The following is a 17,890-nucleotide window of genomic DNA, read 5'->3' as shown; positions in this document are numbered from 1 at the left end:
AGTGAACTGGGCCCTGCCCTTCCACCTTGAGCTCCACTATGCATTCCATCCCGCATCCTCTCCTTTTCCACTGAAGGCACACAGGTGATGTCCTGATTATGTTTTGAGTTTTCCATTTCTGCACTCAGGTCTTCCAGTGGCACCGCAGCATCCCTTCTGGGCCGTGGGTACAAACACCCATGGAAACCCTGTGCTCCCTGGCATTGGGAGGGCAAGTGGCAGGTTGTCTGTGGTTCTGAGCTCTTGGCCCCACATGTCACAGTAGGAGTCTGGTGAATGCTATGTACCCTCTTCACAGAAAAGTATACACACTTGAAAAATTGTGTACACAGCTCTAGGGAGAGCACGGACCATCCAATCCCCACTTGTACCCCAAAGATTATGCATCCCCAAATCCCTGGAACTGATGCTCTGTTTTAGGATACATGAAGAGGAGTGAGTTCACTAGAGACTAAAATACAACTAAGTAAAGAAAAAGCATGTTTCTAGCATTTTCTTCACACTTAAAACTACCTGGAGGCACAATGAACTGAAGATAAGCCAGATTGGGGTGTTGCAGTTATCAGCATGATGTTAAAATGGGAGGGAACAGTTGGTTAAGACAGCTGTTGGCATATAGCTGTATAGCCAGGTGACTGGTATACCTCCTACGTGGGTGGCTCTAAAACATACTGGGCCAAATCACTTAAGTTTAGGGGTACGTGTATATGTGTGTCCATGCATGTGCACATGTGGGAGTGGGAGTGTGTGTATTAAACAGCTCATAGGGGACGCCCGGGTGGCTCAGCGGTTTAGCACCTGCCTTCGACCCAGGGCGTGATCCTGGAGTCCCGGGATCGAGTCCCACATCAGGCTCCCTACATCGAGCCTGCTTCTCCCTCTGCCTGTGTCTCTGCCTCTCTCTCTCTCTCTCTCTGTGTGTGTGTGTCTCAAATGAATAAATAAATAAAATCTTAAAAAAATAAACAGCTCACATAAGTTAAATTTTTAAAATATAAATCTAAGAGAAAATAAAGGATTTCATTTCAATTTATCTGTCATATCTGTTAGATATGTTTATATTTCATAGATCTTTGTTAAACATATCACTATTATAGCTTTGTTCCTCTGGGCATTATGGACACTAACCTTTTAATGTTGCTGGTCCTTTTTCAGGATGGACAAGCTTCATTTATACCATATCTGGAAATGTGTATATTGGTAAGTGATGACTCTGTTGCTTTGAGTTCAGTTGTGCTGTAGTTGAAACTAGTGAGGGGAGGGAAAGCAAGATGAAACCTTTCATGTAATCAAATAGTAGCCACCTTTCAGCCAGCACCAGCCCTCTCTACATCCTAGTACATCCTGGTATGCCCAGGACCGAGCACCTCTCAGCTTCCAGCACGTTCGGTGAGGGAGGAGGATGTGGACACCAGGCACGATGGCTGCCATTTTCCTGTGGCCTGTGTGCGGATGTAAGGTCCAACCATGATCACTTGGGTTGACACCTTGTTAAAAGGTTGGTGACCTCCATGCCAATGAAGGGATGGAGCTCTAGTGGGCTAAGAGGAGCAGGACTCTCTCTCCTGGGAGGTGGAAGGAGGTGAGTTTGCAGTCCCAGGTGCCGCTGAGAAATCTCAAAGTTGGTTTTCTCTTATTTTAAGGGTCATTGATGTGTCTCTTGTTGTCTAGTCTAGGAGGGATATTTGAGACACAACCAACAGTCATTTTTCTAAAGATTTTATTTATTCATGAGAGACACACAGAGAGAGGCAGAGGGAGAAGCAGGCTCCCCACAGGGAGCCTGATGCGGGACTTGGTCCCAGGACCCTGGGATCATGCCCTGAGCCGAAGGCAGACGCTCAACACGGAGCCACCCAGGTGCCCCAATGGTCATTTTATAGATAAGGGAAGTCAAGTCTAAAGAAAGTTGTTGAACTTGCCAGGATTATGCCTTGGTCGGCTGGGGCCCCAAACCAAGGACTCCCCAAACCGTTTCCCGTACCATACTCCATAATCTTTGTGCAGTGACAACACAGCAGCCGCACTGTCTGACTTGTCTTTTCCAGCCTAAGCCTTTTAGCCAGCCCCGCCGCAGAGGAGCCGCCAGTGGTGGCAGAGTGGAGCCTGCAGTCAGGCTGGTTCCTGCTGCATCTCCTCCCACCCTCCCCATCCTCCTGGAAGCGGCACTCGTGTCGGGCAAGTGTCTCCTGACAGAAAACTGCTGTCACAGATGCTGTAGGCGCCCTGCCCACACCCCTGCGGCCTTAGCTCTGCGGCAAGAACTATCTTCCTGGGGCCTGAACACGGCCACCTCCTGGGTAACACGGCCCGACAGCTGGCTTATTGGTAACATCTGCTTGGGACTTGAAGGTGACACCCAGAGCCACTTAAACCATTCTTTATAATCTCCAAAAAGAGTTCAACTGCCTCAATTTACTCTTTAGGAAAATAATGCTAATACAAACCCATGTATTTTGATTTTATGCAGCAAAAGTGGCCTCAGTTCCTCTTTCACTGAATAGCATTTCAGTTACAGGTCAGAAGCAAAATTCATTTATTTTAGCATTTGAAAAAAGCTGGAAAAAAATTAGTAGTAGTATCACAGGTATCACAATTAAACTCTATGAATCATCTGAAAGAGATGAAGCATCATTTGCTTTCTGATCTCTTGAAAATCTTGAGTATCACAAAGTACTTTATACAAATGGAGAGTGAAAACTATTTTTATGGTGGTGGCGCCATTGCCTTATGATTTCAAGAGAAACAAAATAATCTGCACAGATGGAAAGTAGTAGAGGAAGCACTTGGAATTCTAAGGTGGGAAGGACACCAGAAATGTTTGTGTGGAATGAGAAAAGGCAGGGGCAGCAAACTTGTTATAAAGGGCCAGATGATAAATATTTTCATCTCTGTGGACCATACAGTTTTAGTTGCAACAATTCCTTCCTGCCCTTGTGCATAAAAGCAGCCACAGTGATACATAAACAGCTGGGGTGGCTGTTCTAATAAAACTTTATGGGGATGCCTGGGTGGCTCAGCGGTTGAGCGTCTGCCTTTGGCTCAGGTCATGATCCCCGGGGTCCTGGGCTCGAGTCCCACGTCAGGCTCCTTGTGGGGAGCCTGCTTCTCCCTCTGCCTCTCTCTCTGCATCTCTCATGAATAATAATAATAAAAAAACCCAAAACAGAAAGACTTTATGGCCACTGAAACGTGAGTTGCGTATATTTTTCATGTGCCATGAAATGCTATTCTTTTGATATTTTTCAACCATTTAAAAACGAACAAACCTTTCTTGGCTTCTGGACTCTGCAAAAGCTCATACTTGATTTGGGTCTGAGTGGCGTTGTGGAGGATGAAGGGGAGACAAAAGAACAAATAATCTTCAAGAACCTGTTTTCTTAATTGAAGTAGAGTTGACGCACAAGGTTACATTAGGGTCCGGTGGACATCATAGGGATTCGACGAGTCTCTAGGTGACACTGTGCACCCCACACCTGGAGCTCGCATCTGTCGCCAGGCAGCACTGTTACAGTGCCATGCACTGCACTGCCAGGGCTGTGCCTTTCATCCCTGTGACTTATTCAGTCTCTAACTGGAAGCCTGGACCTCCCCCACCCCTTCACTCATTTTGCCCATCCCTCTGAGGCCCCCCTGCTCTGGCATTCAAAACCTTTAAAATTTTTTAAAGGTTTAATGTATTTATTTGACAGAGAGAGAGAGCAGGAGTAGAGGAACAAGCAGACTCCTCACTGAGCAGGGAGCCCGCCGTGGGGCTCGAACCCAGGACCTCAGGATCATGACCTGAGCCGAAGGCAGATGCTCAACTGACTGAGCCACCCAGGCGCCCCTCAAAACCCATTTTAATCAGTAGTTACAGCCCTGTTTCTTAACAGACCTTTAGTCCAAGAATTTAGCAAGTGAAAAGCTTGTTATTGGAGGGGTAGGAATGACCTATACATCCCCTGGTTTTTATGGACAAGGCGGGGGTTTCCTGAGTCATTTCTATTCACTGGCCTGGTCACCTCTCATGACCGTGGGCCGCAAGTGCAAAACATCTGGCAGGAAATGGGGTCACAGTCTGTAGCCTTGGAGCGAAGAACTTGCATCTGCCCTGGGTGAACTGGACCTCGGAGAGATTCCAGCTCGTGTAACTGGCCTCTTGGGACTCCACTTTAGCCAATGAGTGACTGGCCAAATGATCTCATTTGAATTTTATCTCCTTCCCTTCCTCCTGCCCCCCTCCCCAGTGGAGATGTTAATGAGAAAAACAAAAGGGCAAAAACAAGTCACCAGAGGAAAAAAGACAAAGCACAGATAGCTATTAAATATGTCCTGACATATACAATCTATATAAGAATCCAGAAAACGCTTTCTGACTTTACTGCCTCAATTTTATCTTGCTTTTAAAACCAGGATGGCACCAGCAAACCACAGATGGCAGGAACCGATAAGCAAGTAATTGTCTTTCCCAAAATGTCGTGCACCTCCTTTCTCTTGGAATAGATGTTATAAATGTGCATTGAGCTGGAATGAATAGGCTGCCGTTTGGGTTGAGAAAGTAATCTGGGGAGATTCCATAAAATGGAGATTTAGGAGGACTCAAAAATATTAATTGATACAGGGAATTCTTAAAAGACGGACATTGTTAAGTTTTGAGTAAGGGGACAGGTGAAAATTTCAACATTACAGATTACCGGAGTGAATTCTTTGACAATAATCTTTTACTGGGGCTTCAAGTCCTTTGACCCACTCTCAGCTGAGATCTGTGCAGTATATGATTAAAAAAAAAAATCAGGGGCAGCCCGAATGGCTCAGCGGTTTAGTGCCGCCTTCAGCCCAAGGCCTGATCCTGGAGACCCGGGATCAAGTCCCACATCAGGCTCCCTGCATGGAGCCTGCTTCTCCCTCTGCCTGTGTCTCTGCCTCTCTCTCTCTCTGTGTCTCTCATAAATAAATAAATAAATAAATAAATAAATAAATAAATAAATAAATTCTTAAAAAAATCTAAAGAAACTAAAAACCACATGGTCAGAAAGCCAATAGATTCCCAAGTCTACTGGCACTGAGCCCCTTCCCTGCAGCTGAGATGAAAATGACATTACGCATTAACACAGAGATCAAAGGGTAGAGGAGTTGACATCCTATATCCCTGCAGCTTGGGACAGTGTATCAGCTTGGATGTCAGTCTCCTACAGGGACCAGTATCAGGTATACGGTTTGGGCTGAGAAAATATATTTAGAAATCTAAAAATATTTGTCTGTGGTTAGTGAAATGACACCTAAATGGCTTATGCGGATAGTGAAATGTTTCAGACTTACTTAAGTAAGTAATTATTCATGCTTAGTTCGTGCTTAGCCCTTTGCTCCTGATTCTGGGTGGTTTTAAGTTTGACACCACTCCTGGATGTCAGTAAAGGTGCGGAAACACTAGAAGCCCTCCGAGTTGACCTCCGCTTACCCGGGATGGACTGGACTAAGCAGTGGGCTCATTCCAAGGGGAATACCTTGCGTGAGGGGCTTTGAACACCCAGGACGATCAGCAGCCCCGGTCTGCGTGCCCATTGCTACTCTCTCCTGCCACACTGAAGTGGGCTTAAAGGCAGTTGTGGTTGTTCTCGGATCTGTTATGCCAGTTGCACCAATAATTGCAATTATGCGATTTAATTAAACAATATGTAAATTAATGAAGTAAGTGTAAAAAAAGAGTTGGTATTTTTAGGGGCACCCGAGTGGCTCAGTAGGTTAAGCGTCTGCCTTCGGCTCATGTCATGATCTCAGGGGCCTGGGATCAAGTCCTGCATCGTGCTCTCTGCTCAGCTGGGAGTCAGCTCCTCCCCCTGCTTGTGTGTGCTTGCTCTGTCTCTCTTGTCTCTCTTGTCTCTCTCTTTCAAATAAATAAATAAAATCTTAAAAAAAGAGTTGGTATTTTTAGAACAGCTAAGTCAAATGCTTTGTAAGAGTGAATTGCTAAAGAAGAGCTTTTGAGTTAGTATGGGAAAGATGACAGGAAAAAAGGTGGGGGCAACTAATAATCTAGAAAGATTTTAGGGATTAGAGTCGTTATAGTTATGCTTTCCAAAGACAGGGCTTCAATCCAATCAGCAGACCCACCTTGACTGTATTTCTAAAAATTGGCAAATGTATGCATATTTACACTTTAATTTACAACGTTGGAGGCAGTTGATTGTCTTTTTGAATTAATGATCCTGATTGCATCGATAAGAGGGCCCCGACTGTACATATAAAATTGACGATATCAAGCTCTAGTGGAAGTGCCAGCATGTGTGGAATGGCAAGTCACTGGGACGGCAGTTCTTGTAAAGAGAAGAAAAATGAAATCTGGCTTATGGGGGAAAGTTGCCCAGCAATTAATCACCCACCGAAGCTGCAGCACTAACTTGAAAATATGTTTGAAAGTATTTTGCCCTTTCAGGACTGTTTAGGCAAACAAAAATATTTGCAGTTCAATTGTTTTCGGTTACATCTTCCTTAACTGCACTATTAGATTTAACATTCTTGGCAAAGCTGCTCCATGGAAACTATGTATTATCTGATTTGGGCTCTGTTTATAATTGAAAGTAGTCAAAAACAATAGAGTATATTTTCTTTGAGACTTATTTTAGGTTCAGGAGATAACCAGGTGGGTGAAATAGCATAGAAAGGATACGCAGATAGAAGCAGTGTTTGTTTTCGGGGATCCTGTTTTACATATTTCATAAAACAATACAGAAGCTAAAGGTACACTTAGAATGACCTGGAAACCTGACTTCAGTGTCTATAAGGAAAGGCTACCTTAGACTGGAGCATTTCGCATGGCCTCTTCAGAATCAGCATCGTGATTCCTCTCCTAGAGCAGCACAGCAAGTGGGCAGCAGTTGCCCTCCACGCAAAGTTGGGATCGGCCTTCTTAGGAAAACAGGAACTCTTCATTTCCAAATTCAGGTTTGCTCACAGACCCATGAACACCACCGTCGAGCAAGCTCCCCTGACAGGAGGTGCAGAGGAATTGCCCAATTCAGCATTATTTGAGAGTTGTCTCTGGCCAGCTCACTCCATAAAGACACCGAAGGGGCTGTATAAGTTGTTTTGGTTTATGTATGGTGGAACGTCCTACGTGACAAAATGAGGGGCCAGGAGTAGACCTCGTGGGTAACGTATATGGGTGTCGTGTAGGAGTGAGTTGACACTAAAACACATGTTCCATTACCTGCAGGGAATCTCAGTAAAGCACATTTAATACAGTGCCTCTTCAGGGACGCCTGGGTGGCTCAGCAGCTGAGCATCTGCCTTCGGCTCAGGTCACGATCCCGGAGTCCTGGGATTGAGGCCCGCATCGGGCTCCCCAGGGGAGCCTGCTTCTCCCTCTGCCTTCTTCTCTGTGTCTCCTGAATAAATAAATAAAAATCTTTAAAAAAATGCTTCTTCATATCACAGTTCAAGATATTGCCCAGTTCCAAATGAGATTATTCTTAGACTCCCTGGCCTCTGTTTTATTGCCAAATCCATGCATGAGTAGACCATCCATGGCATTCTGTCACTTACTTTCAATGGCATCTGTTGACCTAAATCTTCCATAGAGAAAGAACTTTTAGTGGTGTGCTGGGCCAGCTGTTGCTCCCCCTGGGGAGCCGATCATGCACCTCTTCCCTGACCTCACACTGGCAGCTTGGAAATGACCACAGTGGGAGCACTTGCACCGTGGAAATTAGCACGCACCACACATCGGGGTCGTTCTCCCGCTCCTCCTTGAAAACCAGTTTCCAACATTGACTAGCACACCACTGCTTCTGGGACAGAGGTTCTTAATCTTTTTTTGTGCCCTGGACCCTTTTTGTCCTTTGCCAAGTCTCCAACATCTGAACGGTGTTGTGGTGGTGGTTTTAATTCAATGAAGTCACTAAAATGTTAAAGGAGAAGTTGATGGTGTAGTTACAAATGTGCTTTTTTTGATGGCATTTGTAAGAACACCAGTGAGCAGCAGCTCTTCTTTAAATTCTAGGTAGTGGGATCCCTGGGTGGCACAGCGGTTTGGCGCCTGCCTTTGGCCCAGGGCGCGATCCTGGAGACCCGGGATCGAATCCCACATCGGGCTCCCGGTGCATGGAGCCTGCTTCTCCCTCTGCCTGTGTCTCTGCCTCTCTCTCTCTCTCTGTGTGACTATCATAAATAAATAAAAATTAAAAAAATTTAAAAAAAAAAATAAATAAATTCTAGGTAGTGATTCCCAGAAGCTGTGTTTTGAGATTGCTGCAGCACTACTATGACATGAAAATATCTGTGATTTCTACTGGAGACAGAGTCGTTGGTCCAGCTAATGCCACAGTGGTCATTGGCTACATTCGTGACCGAAGGAAAGGCCACATTTCAGTTAGGTGTTAGTGAAAATAAAGATGTAATTTATCTGCCATCCAGTGATTGCTCGGAGTTCTATCCATGGGTCCTGGGGCTGCACTGACCCAGGTTAAGAACTCCTGCTTGGTTAGAATCCTTTTTCACACTCGTGGGCATCAAAATGAACCTTGTTGCTTCACACAGGTTATCTCCACGAAGTGGGGGCAAAAGGGAGGATTTTTTTTTAAAATTTCATTTTATTGGAGTTCAATTTGCCAACATATAGCATAACACCCAGTGCTCATCCCATCAAGTGCCCCAAAAGGGAGGATTTCTTTAGGAAAAAAAATAGCTGCGTCTGGACTCCAATATTTACAAGACTCACAAGTTATGTGTCTGTTGACATAATTATTCCTCAAGTTATTGTTTTCATTTGGATAAGCACCCCCTAATTGATCATTCAGCTTTAGCTTTAACATGTCAGGTCAATGCCCATATTTTATCCCAAAACGTTGTGAAGGTGTATCACTCTTAGACATTTCTATGGGCTTCTCTCCCTACTTGGAATCTTCTCTCTGTTGTCCATTCACATGTCTTGGTTTTTTACCCAACTGAACGACCCAGCCCAAATCCCACCTCCTCTTTCCAGCCTCCTATGGCTCTTCTACCCCACTGTGGCTTCTCCATTCCCTACCCTCATGCAGAACCACTGCTGTCATTTTCAGGTCACTCTATTATTCTGTTCCTAGTGAGGATCCTGTTAGACTCCTCTCTCCGGCCTCTTACCAAGTCCTTTTGATTCTTAACCCCACCTCTAAAATCCATCCCACTCGCTCAGTTCAGACTGTAATTCATTTTCACTTAGACTATTAGAATAAACCCCTAATAGGTCATCCTAACTTCATTCTTGCCCCTCCAGTCTGTTCTATGCTCTGGTCCCAGAGTTATGTCTCCAAGACATGGGGCTGACCATTTCACACCCCACTCTCTCCACAAAGGCCCTCCACTTTATACAGATAAGCCTGGCCTTCAAATCTTTTCTTGATCTGAAGCCAGTCTACATTTCCATCATTCTTCACAGAGGAATGTCGCAGCAGTGGTGGAAGGGTCACCCTTCCTCTAGAGACGCCTTGCACATCCCCAGCACTTTATCTTTGCACAGGCTGCTGTCTTGTCTAGAATGCCCTTCCTCCTAGCTTTACCTGGTGTAGGTTTCTGTAATCCTGCAGAGCTCTGTTCAAGTCAACTCTTCCACAACAAATCCTTAGGGCCCCTAGACCTGAATAAGCCCCTACAGCCCTATTCTCTCATTGAGCTTTGCTCATTATTTTATTGTTGCATTAAGACACAATTTCATTTGTATTTCATCTGTCAGCCTCATCATAGAAGGGATAGAAACGTAGCCATCCTGAAGACACCGCCCCTCCCCTAGTACACACAGCATTTAGCACAGACCCTTGGTCATAGTTCAATAGCTATCCCACTTACTTATTTTTCAAAGGAATTACTCTCTGATCCTTTTATGAAAATATATTTAGCTTTTCCCAATGAGATTTAGGTTATTTGTGTAAGAGGAATCTGTGGAGGACCTGGCTGGCTCAGTCAATAGATCTTGTAACTCTTGCTCCTCAGGGTCATGAGTTTGAGCCCCATGTTGAGTGTGGAGCCTATGTAAGTAAAAAAAAGGAATCTGCTTTGCACTTTGGATTTTCTCATAGTACTAGGCACTCATCGGTGCTCAATAAATACTTGTTGACCTGAATTAATGATGGCGTTTACTGATTTTCCTAAGTACGCTTAACTCTTATGAGATGTGTATAATTTGCACAAGGAAGCATTCTTGTTAGCATGTAATACCAAAGACTATGTTTAATAATTGAACTGTTAGGCCTGCCATCCAAAGTGTAAGTGGAAACTTGATGCAGAATTCACCTCCCTGGTTTTTTCCACATGGGAAACCAGTCAGTTTCAGACTTTAATACTTGCAAATATAATCAACCAAGAGATTTAAGGAGATTCCTAAGTCTCTGATTTCTGAGGTTGAAATGAACATTATGGTGTTATGTAGTTACCCGCATTTGTAGCCACGTGATAAATGTACAATAAAGCACATTCAATTTCATGGGTCATCTTTTTTGTAGGGCCTGATGATGCGCAACAAAAAATAGAACCTCATCACACAGCAGTGCTGGGGGAAGGTGACAGTGTCCAGGTGGAGAACAAGGTAAGTATTAAAAATGGGGTAATATTCTTAAATTACACTTCTACTAGTTTACAGGTAAATGCCTAAATCTCCTGTGTAGCTGGAGAACTGTCTCTCTTCCTTAGGCAAAGAAACTCTGCCACAAGTTTATCATCTTTCATTAACCTCCGTTATTTCTCTTGGTTTATTTTCAAGTTTTATCTATACCCATTGCTCATCTTCAGGACTCACCTGAAGCCTCTACTGTTTACCCCTAGAAATCTGAATCTGGAGGCAACATGAGTTCCTTGTCTCTTAATTTTCTTCCTTTATACACTTGATTTATTTTATTTTTAGTCTAAACAAAAATAGATCAGCCCTCTGGCAGTATAAATATAGATCTCCGTGCTTACTCACATAGAGCCCTTTGCAAGTCAGCCCCATTTTCCAACTGGGAGGAGCATATGATGCATTTTGTAGTCCCTTTTGTGTTGAATCCCTGCTCCTTAGGTAGAGTTTGTGATATTTTAGGAGTCTTGGCAGCTTCTATGCCCAGATTGCCAGGTTTCTTCCCTGGGTCTCTTTCATTCCCTTGGGTGATTCTCTCACTCTTTTGTGAGCCTGCTAAGCCCATCTAATGGTTCTGTGTTGTTCTACTAAAGAGGATTGAAGAGACAACTGTACATAAGACTCCTGACCAGATGAATTTTGAAAAGTAGGGATGAAAACTATGTCAGCGTGCAGGTGGCTGGTGGAGAGGCAGTCTGGCTGCCTTGTGGCACTCTGCCCCTGGTGTTATAGAATGTAGTGGATTTGAAGAATTACTGCATCTTAGCCCACTTTCCTGGCAGCTCACCTCCTGCCGCTTCAGTCACCCATAGCACTGCCGTGAACTCTGAAGTAAATAGAAGAAAATCCTCATGAGCACCAGAGAAAATGCAGATCTCGGGGCCTGTGCCCTCTCTTATTAGGTTGAACTGTTTGAAACTGCCACTTTTTGACCTACAGAAATGTGCCAACCCAAGGCGGGAACGAGGCATGGAAGCCACACAGAGAGCAGAACCTACTGATAGCAGATGTGTTTGTAACATTATCCGATTTAACTTGACACCTCAGTTCTTCCTGTAATCTGGCAGAGGGCACATTGCAAATGATAAGGATTTGGAAGCTGGAATGAACCACCAGGAAGGGCTGAGGGGAGCCAGAGAGGCAGGAGGCAGCAGGGGGAGCAAAGAGTTGGCTTAAAGGTCAGTTCGCTGGCTCCAGAGGCACCATTCTGCTGTGTGTTCTTCTGTTATTATCTCTGTGTGTGAGCACAGCCAGAGCCAGCATTAGAAAGATTTCTATGAAAAATATTATTTTAGAAAATTGGCATTTAAATGGGTGTGTCGTGCTTACGTCCACGGATAGCAGGAAGTCCCCGTAGATTATAACGGAAAAGAGATTGTGGAAGTGTGAATCTTGACCTTGCCACTTGTTAGCTGTGTGATTTTGGATACGTTTCTCAGCCTCTCCAAGATTCTGTTTCTTTGTCTGCAAAATCGAGGTAACGATGCTGCGTGCATGGGGTTGTTGGAGGGGATATGTGACATTACGTATGTCAAGAGTCTGCTCCAGGCCTAGCACAGGGCTCAGTAAGTTCTGTCCAATAAGCCAAATTCAAAACCTGGTTTTGTAAATAAAGTTTTGTCGGAGCACAGCCATAGCCATTCCTGTCGGTTTGTCGGTGGATGCTTTCACACCACGACGGTAGAGTTGAGCCTTTGCAGCAGAGACTATACGTGACCCACAAAGCCCAAGGTACTTATTCTCTTTACAAGCACAAGTTTGCTAATCCTGGGTTTAGTACGTAATAGGTGCCCAATAATGGTAGCTAGAAAGTTCGCTGATCTAAACACCTAATTTAACAGAGAGTCGTGTCAGATACGTGTTACCTAGTGAGGATTCATACTTTAGGCTCTAAGGTTCGGGTCATGTAACAGTTTCTACAGCTAGAAAAAAAGATCATGATCTTCAGTTGGGGATTAAACATGAAGCAGTAAGTGGGCCCCTGCTACCTTTGTATGGGGTCTTTTCATCAAACCCTAAAAAGCATGTACTGAGATCCTAGTAACATTATAACGATTTCTAATTAATGAGCTTTGTATTAGAAACATAAATATAATATGTATAATATAATATTTTACCACATATTTAGAAATTTGCTGTATTAGAGGCACCTGGGTGGCTCAGTGGGTTAAGCATTCAGCTCTTGATTTCAGCTCAGGTTGTGATCTCAGGGTCATGGGATCAAGCTCAACGTCGGGTTCTGCACTCAGCGGGGAGCCTGCTTGAGATTTTCTCTCCCTTGCCCTCTGTCCCTCCTTCTGCATGTGTGTGCGCATGCACTTTCTCTCTTTCTCAAGTAATGAATCTTTTAAAAAGAAAAAGATTTTTAAAAAGAAATATGCTATATTATTAGAATAGTGTAAAGTTTTAAACAATTTTAAAGGCTTTGTTTTAAAGTGCCTAATCATTACTGCTTTACTTATTATTTTATTCTAAATTAGATAGACCTAAGAGAGATATCCAAAGAATTACATAATCTTCAGTTCTCTATTAGTGGTTAATAAATCACCCTAAACTCTAGTGGCTTACAGTGGTTACTCTTTCTCACAAGTGTGGTGGGGGTTCTTAGGCTGCTTTCCCTGGCATTGCCGGGTCACAGGACATCAGTGATGGTGGGAGTTTGGAGTCATATTGTCAAAGTGTTCTCAGAAAGGATTCCTTTGTCAACCTAAAATCTCCCAAATGATCTATAAACATGTTCTTTCCCTGCATCCACACCAGCACCAGACATTGTAATTAATACTTCTTTCCGTTTTGGAGAAAAATCTAATCTTAATTCTAAAGAAAAGCTTTTAGAGACTTTAATATAACGGGACCCTTTTGGAGAGAAATTTAGCTGAGCAGATGTCACTTGGCACTTTTCATAAGGTCCCACTTAGTGTAACATTTCTGGAGTATATTTTACATTAATAGTAAGAAATGTCAAAAGTAATAAAATCTTACTTTGGGATTTGTATAGATAATCTTCCCTTTTAAAAACTGTTAATGGGGGATCCCTGGGTGGCGCAGCGGTTTGGCGCCTGCCTTTGGCCCGGGGCGCGATCCTGGAGACCCGGGATCGAATCCCACATCAGGCTCCTGGTGCATGGAGCCTGCTTCTCCCTCCGCCTGTCTCTCTCTCTCTCTCTCTCTCTGTGACTATCATAAATAAAAAAAAAAAAAAAAAATTTAAAAAAAAAAAAAAAAAAAAACTGTTAATGGGAGATTATAAACCCCATAATAAGGAAAGCACATGGTTTGTCTCAAAGATGTTTCCAGTTAAAGAAAATCTTAATTTGCATTCTTCTTCTTTATCTGAGAAGGTTAATGTTTTTGGTGGTCTGGGTTTATTCTTGAGTCCTGATTGAGAAGACCAATCATCTTTAGGAATAAATGTTTCTGTATTGAGTGTTAACACAGAAAATATTTCTGGAATTTATATTCAGAATTAGGAACATTGTCCATTTGGCCAGCATGTCAGCTTCAAATTATTCCTAATCTGACATTCAGAGATAAGCATATTTAGGGCACCTGGGTGGCACAGTCGGTTAAGCATCTTGCCTTTGGCTCAAGTCATGGTCCCAAGGTCCTGGGATCAAGCTCCATGTCAGGTTCCCTGCTCAGCAGGGAGTCTGCTTCTCTCTCTCCCTCTCCTTCTGCTCCTCCCCACCAACTCATGCTCACACACTGTCTCTAATAAATAGATAAAATCTTTAAAAAAGGATAAGCATGTTTATTGTTTGATGTTTTCTTCCTTGACTTTAGGATCCTGAGAGAAGCCACTTCGTGCTAATTGCTGGGGAGCCATTAAGAGAACCAGTTGTCCAACACGGTAAGCCCCAAATGATGGCAGTTTTCCTGGTTGATTTTCTTTTTCTTTGAAAGTAGTGTACGTACATAGTATTATTTGGGAAGAATAGCTGGATATTTGTCCTCTTAATCTACAAATTCGAGGATTTTGTTTCATTCCTCCATCGTCAGAGGAAAATACATACATGGCATTTATTTCTATATTCATTCTCCCTTTTAAAGAAACAGTTCTTGAGTACCCATCGTGTGTAGGATGTTGAGCTTAGAACTGTGGGGAAACCAAAGTAGTGTTTTACATTGTATCATAGGGAACTTGAACTTACAGAAAGGTTTTATGGCCTGCTGCTCAAATATTGTCTTTATCTTTACTAAAAACAGCAGTGATTTCAATACTGTTTGTAGTCCATTGTATTTTTAGTGAAAAATAGGAACCTTTTAAGACCATTTCTTTGGAAGTTTCTAAAATATTTGAGTCACTCTTTATTTGTTTAAAAAATCAATGTGAATAGAGGGAACTGTGGCATAGTAGAAATAGGACTTTAATTGGAGGCGGAAACTTCTGGAAAAAATACCATCACTTCACTTTGTCTTGACTTCCTCATAATGTTGTTTTATTAAAATGAGGAACATCTAAAAGCACCTAGAATCCATCTTACTATTTATTTTTATTAAGAAATTTTTTTTGGGATCCCTGGGTGGTGCAGTGGTTTAGCGCCTGCCTTTGGCCCAGGGCGCGATCCTGGAGACCCGGGATCGAGTCCCACGTCGGGCTCCCGGTGCATGGAGCCTGCTTCTCCCTCTGCCTGTGTCTCTGCCTCTCTCTCTCTTTCTCTCTCTCTCTGTGACTATCATAAATAAAAAAAAAGAATTTTTTTGCCAACTTATTTAGATAAATGCCTATAAAGCATGTGTCTACCTATCAAATCATGAAATCCAGCATGCCTTAAAATCCCATCATATTACCTTGCCTTGCATCAATTCCTAGGTATACATAATGATTTCAGGAAAAAACTCCAGTTGATTGTACATTTAAAGAACACTGATGATTTTTTAAAATATTCTTTTTTGTTCTATTAATAACTTCAAGAGAAAACATTAAATTATACTCCACCTAGCCAATAGTAGTTGACCTCCATTTCACATACACTCCAACTTCCATTCCAAAGGCGAGTGGTTCTTGTTTCCTTTTATCTTGATTGAAGTGCACTGAATTAGTTTGTTCTTCTGGAAGAAGACAGGTCATAATCTTTATTAATAGCGGCTACAATTTAGGTGGGAAAAGGATGTATGGGATTTAAGTCTTTTGAGTTTAATAATATCCTCTGCACCAGTGATGAGAAACAGGAGTCTGACTAAATTAGGTGACAGACCAAAGGGGTGGATCTGCTCGAGGCCACCCTGCATCCGGGTCAGGGAATCCTCTCAAAGGGGCTTGGATCTCAGGAACACTGCAGAAGCCTGTACACCCAAACTCACGTTAACCTGACAAGATAAGTAAGTTCCTTGACATCTCAGTTAATGTGAGGTGAAGCATTTTGTTTGGTTTACTGTGTGTGTGTGTGTGTCTGTATGTGTGTGTGTATTTAACCTTTTAAACCCCAGAAATATATATATATATATATATATATATATATATATATATATATATTTATCTGTGCATGTTTAAAGACAGCCACAACCATCTCTTGAGTGTTGGGAAACCAGTACCAATTTAATGAACTCGCTAAGGACCTTGTTTTTCTTATCAGGGAGTGTCCTTAATTATGTGTCCACAAATTAAGCATGGAATGTCACAGAATGCTGGAATAGGAAATGTCCTTAGCGTCAACGTAGTCATGTCCCTTTTAATAAATGAGGAAAATGAAATCAATATATTTTATTTATTTATTTAACAGAGACTTGGGTAGTATTTATCATTTACTACGATGGGTCAAAGTGCTTTCCATATATTAATTCATTTAATCTTCAGGATAACCTTATGAGTTTGGTCCTCTCATCCCCATTTTACAGATAAGGAAGTGGAGATACAGAGGTTCATTGGCTTGTCCCAATGCCACATATCTGGATTCACAATCAGGCTGTCTGATTTCCAACCACCCTGCCCTTCTGCTTCTCACCGTGTTGGGTTGACCCTCACTCTGCCCTGTGGCTTCTCTGATGGGAAGTGATGATTAGTAGTGGAGCTGGGATTCGAACCCTAGTCTTCTGACCCCATGTTTTGTGCTCTCCACTATACCAGGGTTCTACATAACGAGAGATTGAACACACACCATTTTTATTACTTGGGAGGGGAGTGTAAAGGTTTTAGAAGAGAAAAGATGAGAACCGTAGTTTGAAAGGGTATTTATGAGATTGTTGATAACTATAAAATAGTTTTCTTATTTATAACCTTTATAGTTGATCAGTTAAAAAACATACACTTTCTGGGGGATGTAATGTACAGCATGGCAACTGCGGTTTATAATACTATCGTGCATATTTGAGAGTTGCTAAGGGAATAGATCTTAAAAGGTCTCATCACAAGACTGGGGCACCTGGGTGGTTTTATAGGTTAAGCATCTGACTCTTGGTTTCGGCTCAGGTCATGATCTCAGGGTTGTAAGATCGAGCCCTGTGTCAGGCTCTGCATGAGATGTGGAATCTGCTTCAGATTCTCTCCCTCCACCCTACTCCCTGCACCGCCCCCCCCCCCAAAAAAAGTTCTCATCACAAGAAAAAAATCCTGTAACTTTGTGTCGTGATGGATGTTTAACTAGACTCACTTTGGTGATCATTTCACCGATGTGTACAAATATCAAATCATTATGTTGTACATCTTGAGACAAATACAATGTATTTCAGTAATACCTCTACATTTATATTTTTTTTAAATCAAGAAAGCATGTTTTTGTTTTCCTTTTGTGCTTTCTGGTTTTAGTTTTCTTCTTCCTCTTAAGGATTTGAGGAGATCAGCTCCTGCAGCTCAGCTTTTGGGGGGCTTCCAATGCTTCCCTAGTTTCTCAAAGTGTGGTCCTTGGACCAGCAGTATCTGCATCATTGGAAGAATAGTGAAAAATGCAGAGTTTCAGACTCCACCCTAGACCTCCTAAATAAGAATGTGCATTTTAATAAAATTCCTGGGTGATTCATGTGCACATTATAAGTTGAGAAGCACAGCAGAATACTATAGAAAAGGGTCAACATGGAAGCTCAGAAATGTACCATTTTTACAGAAAAATAATTGAGGGATGAGAGAGGTGCTCCACAAGTCCAAACTGTTGTGCTATTATGACATGCAAGAAATTGGTCCTTAGCCCACGATCTGCTCTCATTTTCTGAGTTCCATTTCCCTTTCATCTACGTGGTCTTTAAAAGTTGACTTCTCCAAGGTGCCCTCTTGGATTGATTTTGCATATGAGGGCTCTGTCATTCTTTCCTACCTGTTACAGCCCAAGTCTCTATCTCCAGCTGCAGTTCCTCTCATGAGCCCCGGATCCACATTTCCAACAATATGCTGAG

At 42.7% G+C, this 17,890-nt stretch overlaps 1 protein-coding gene across 3 annotated transcripts in view; it reads left to right on the top strand.

Annotated features, from left to right (window-relative positions):
* PIR (pirin) overlaps nt 1-17,890 on the top strand; it is a 105,654-nt gene that overhangs the window by 86,056 nt on the left and 1,708 nt on the right. For all 3 annotated transcript variants that reach the window (XM_025986708.2, XM_072744888.1, XM_072744887.1), the window contains exons 7-9: nt 1,156-1,200; nt 10,455-10,537; nt 14,348-14,414. In XM_025986708.2, coding sequence (XP_025842493.1) covers nt 1,156-1,200; nt 10,455-10,537; nt 14,348-14,414 — 195 coding nt within the window. The remainder of the gene's footprint in view (nt 1-1,155; nt 1,201-10,454; nt 10,538-14,347; nt 14,415-17,890) is intronic.

Source organism: Vulpes vulpes, chromosome X (assembly GCF_048418805.1).
Source record: "Vulpes vulpes isolate BD-2025 chromosome X, VulVul3, whole genome shotgun sequence".
NCBI lineage: Eukaryota > Metazoa > Chordata > Mammalia > Carnivora > Canidae > Vulpes > Vulpes vulpes.
The sequence above is the reverse complement of the archived record's forward strand: the minus strand, read 5'-3'. Positions and strand labels throughout refer to the sequence as shown.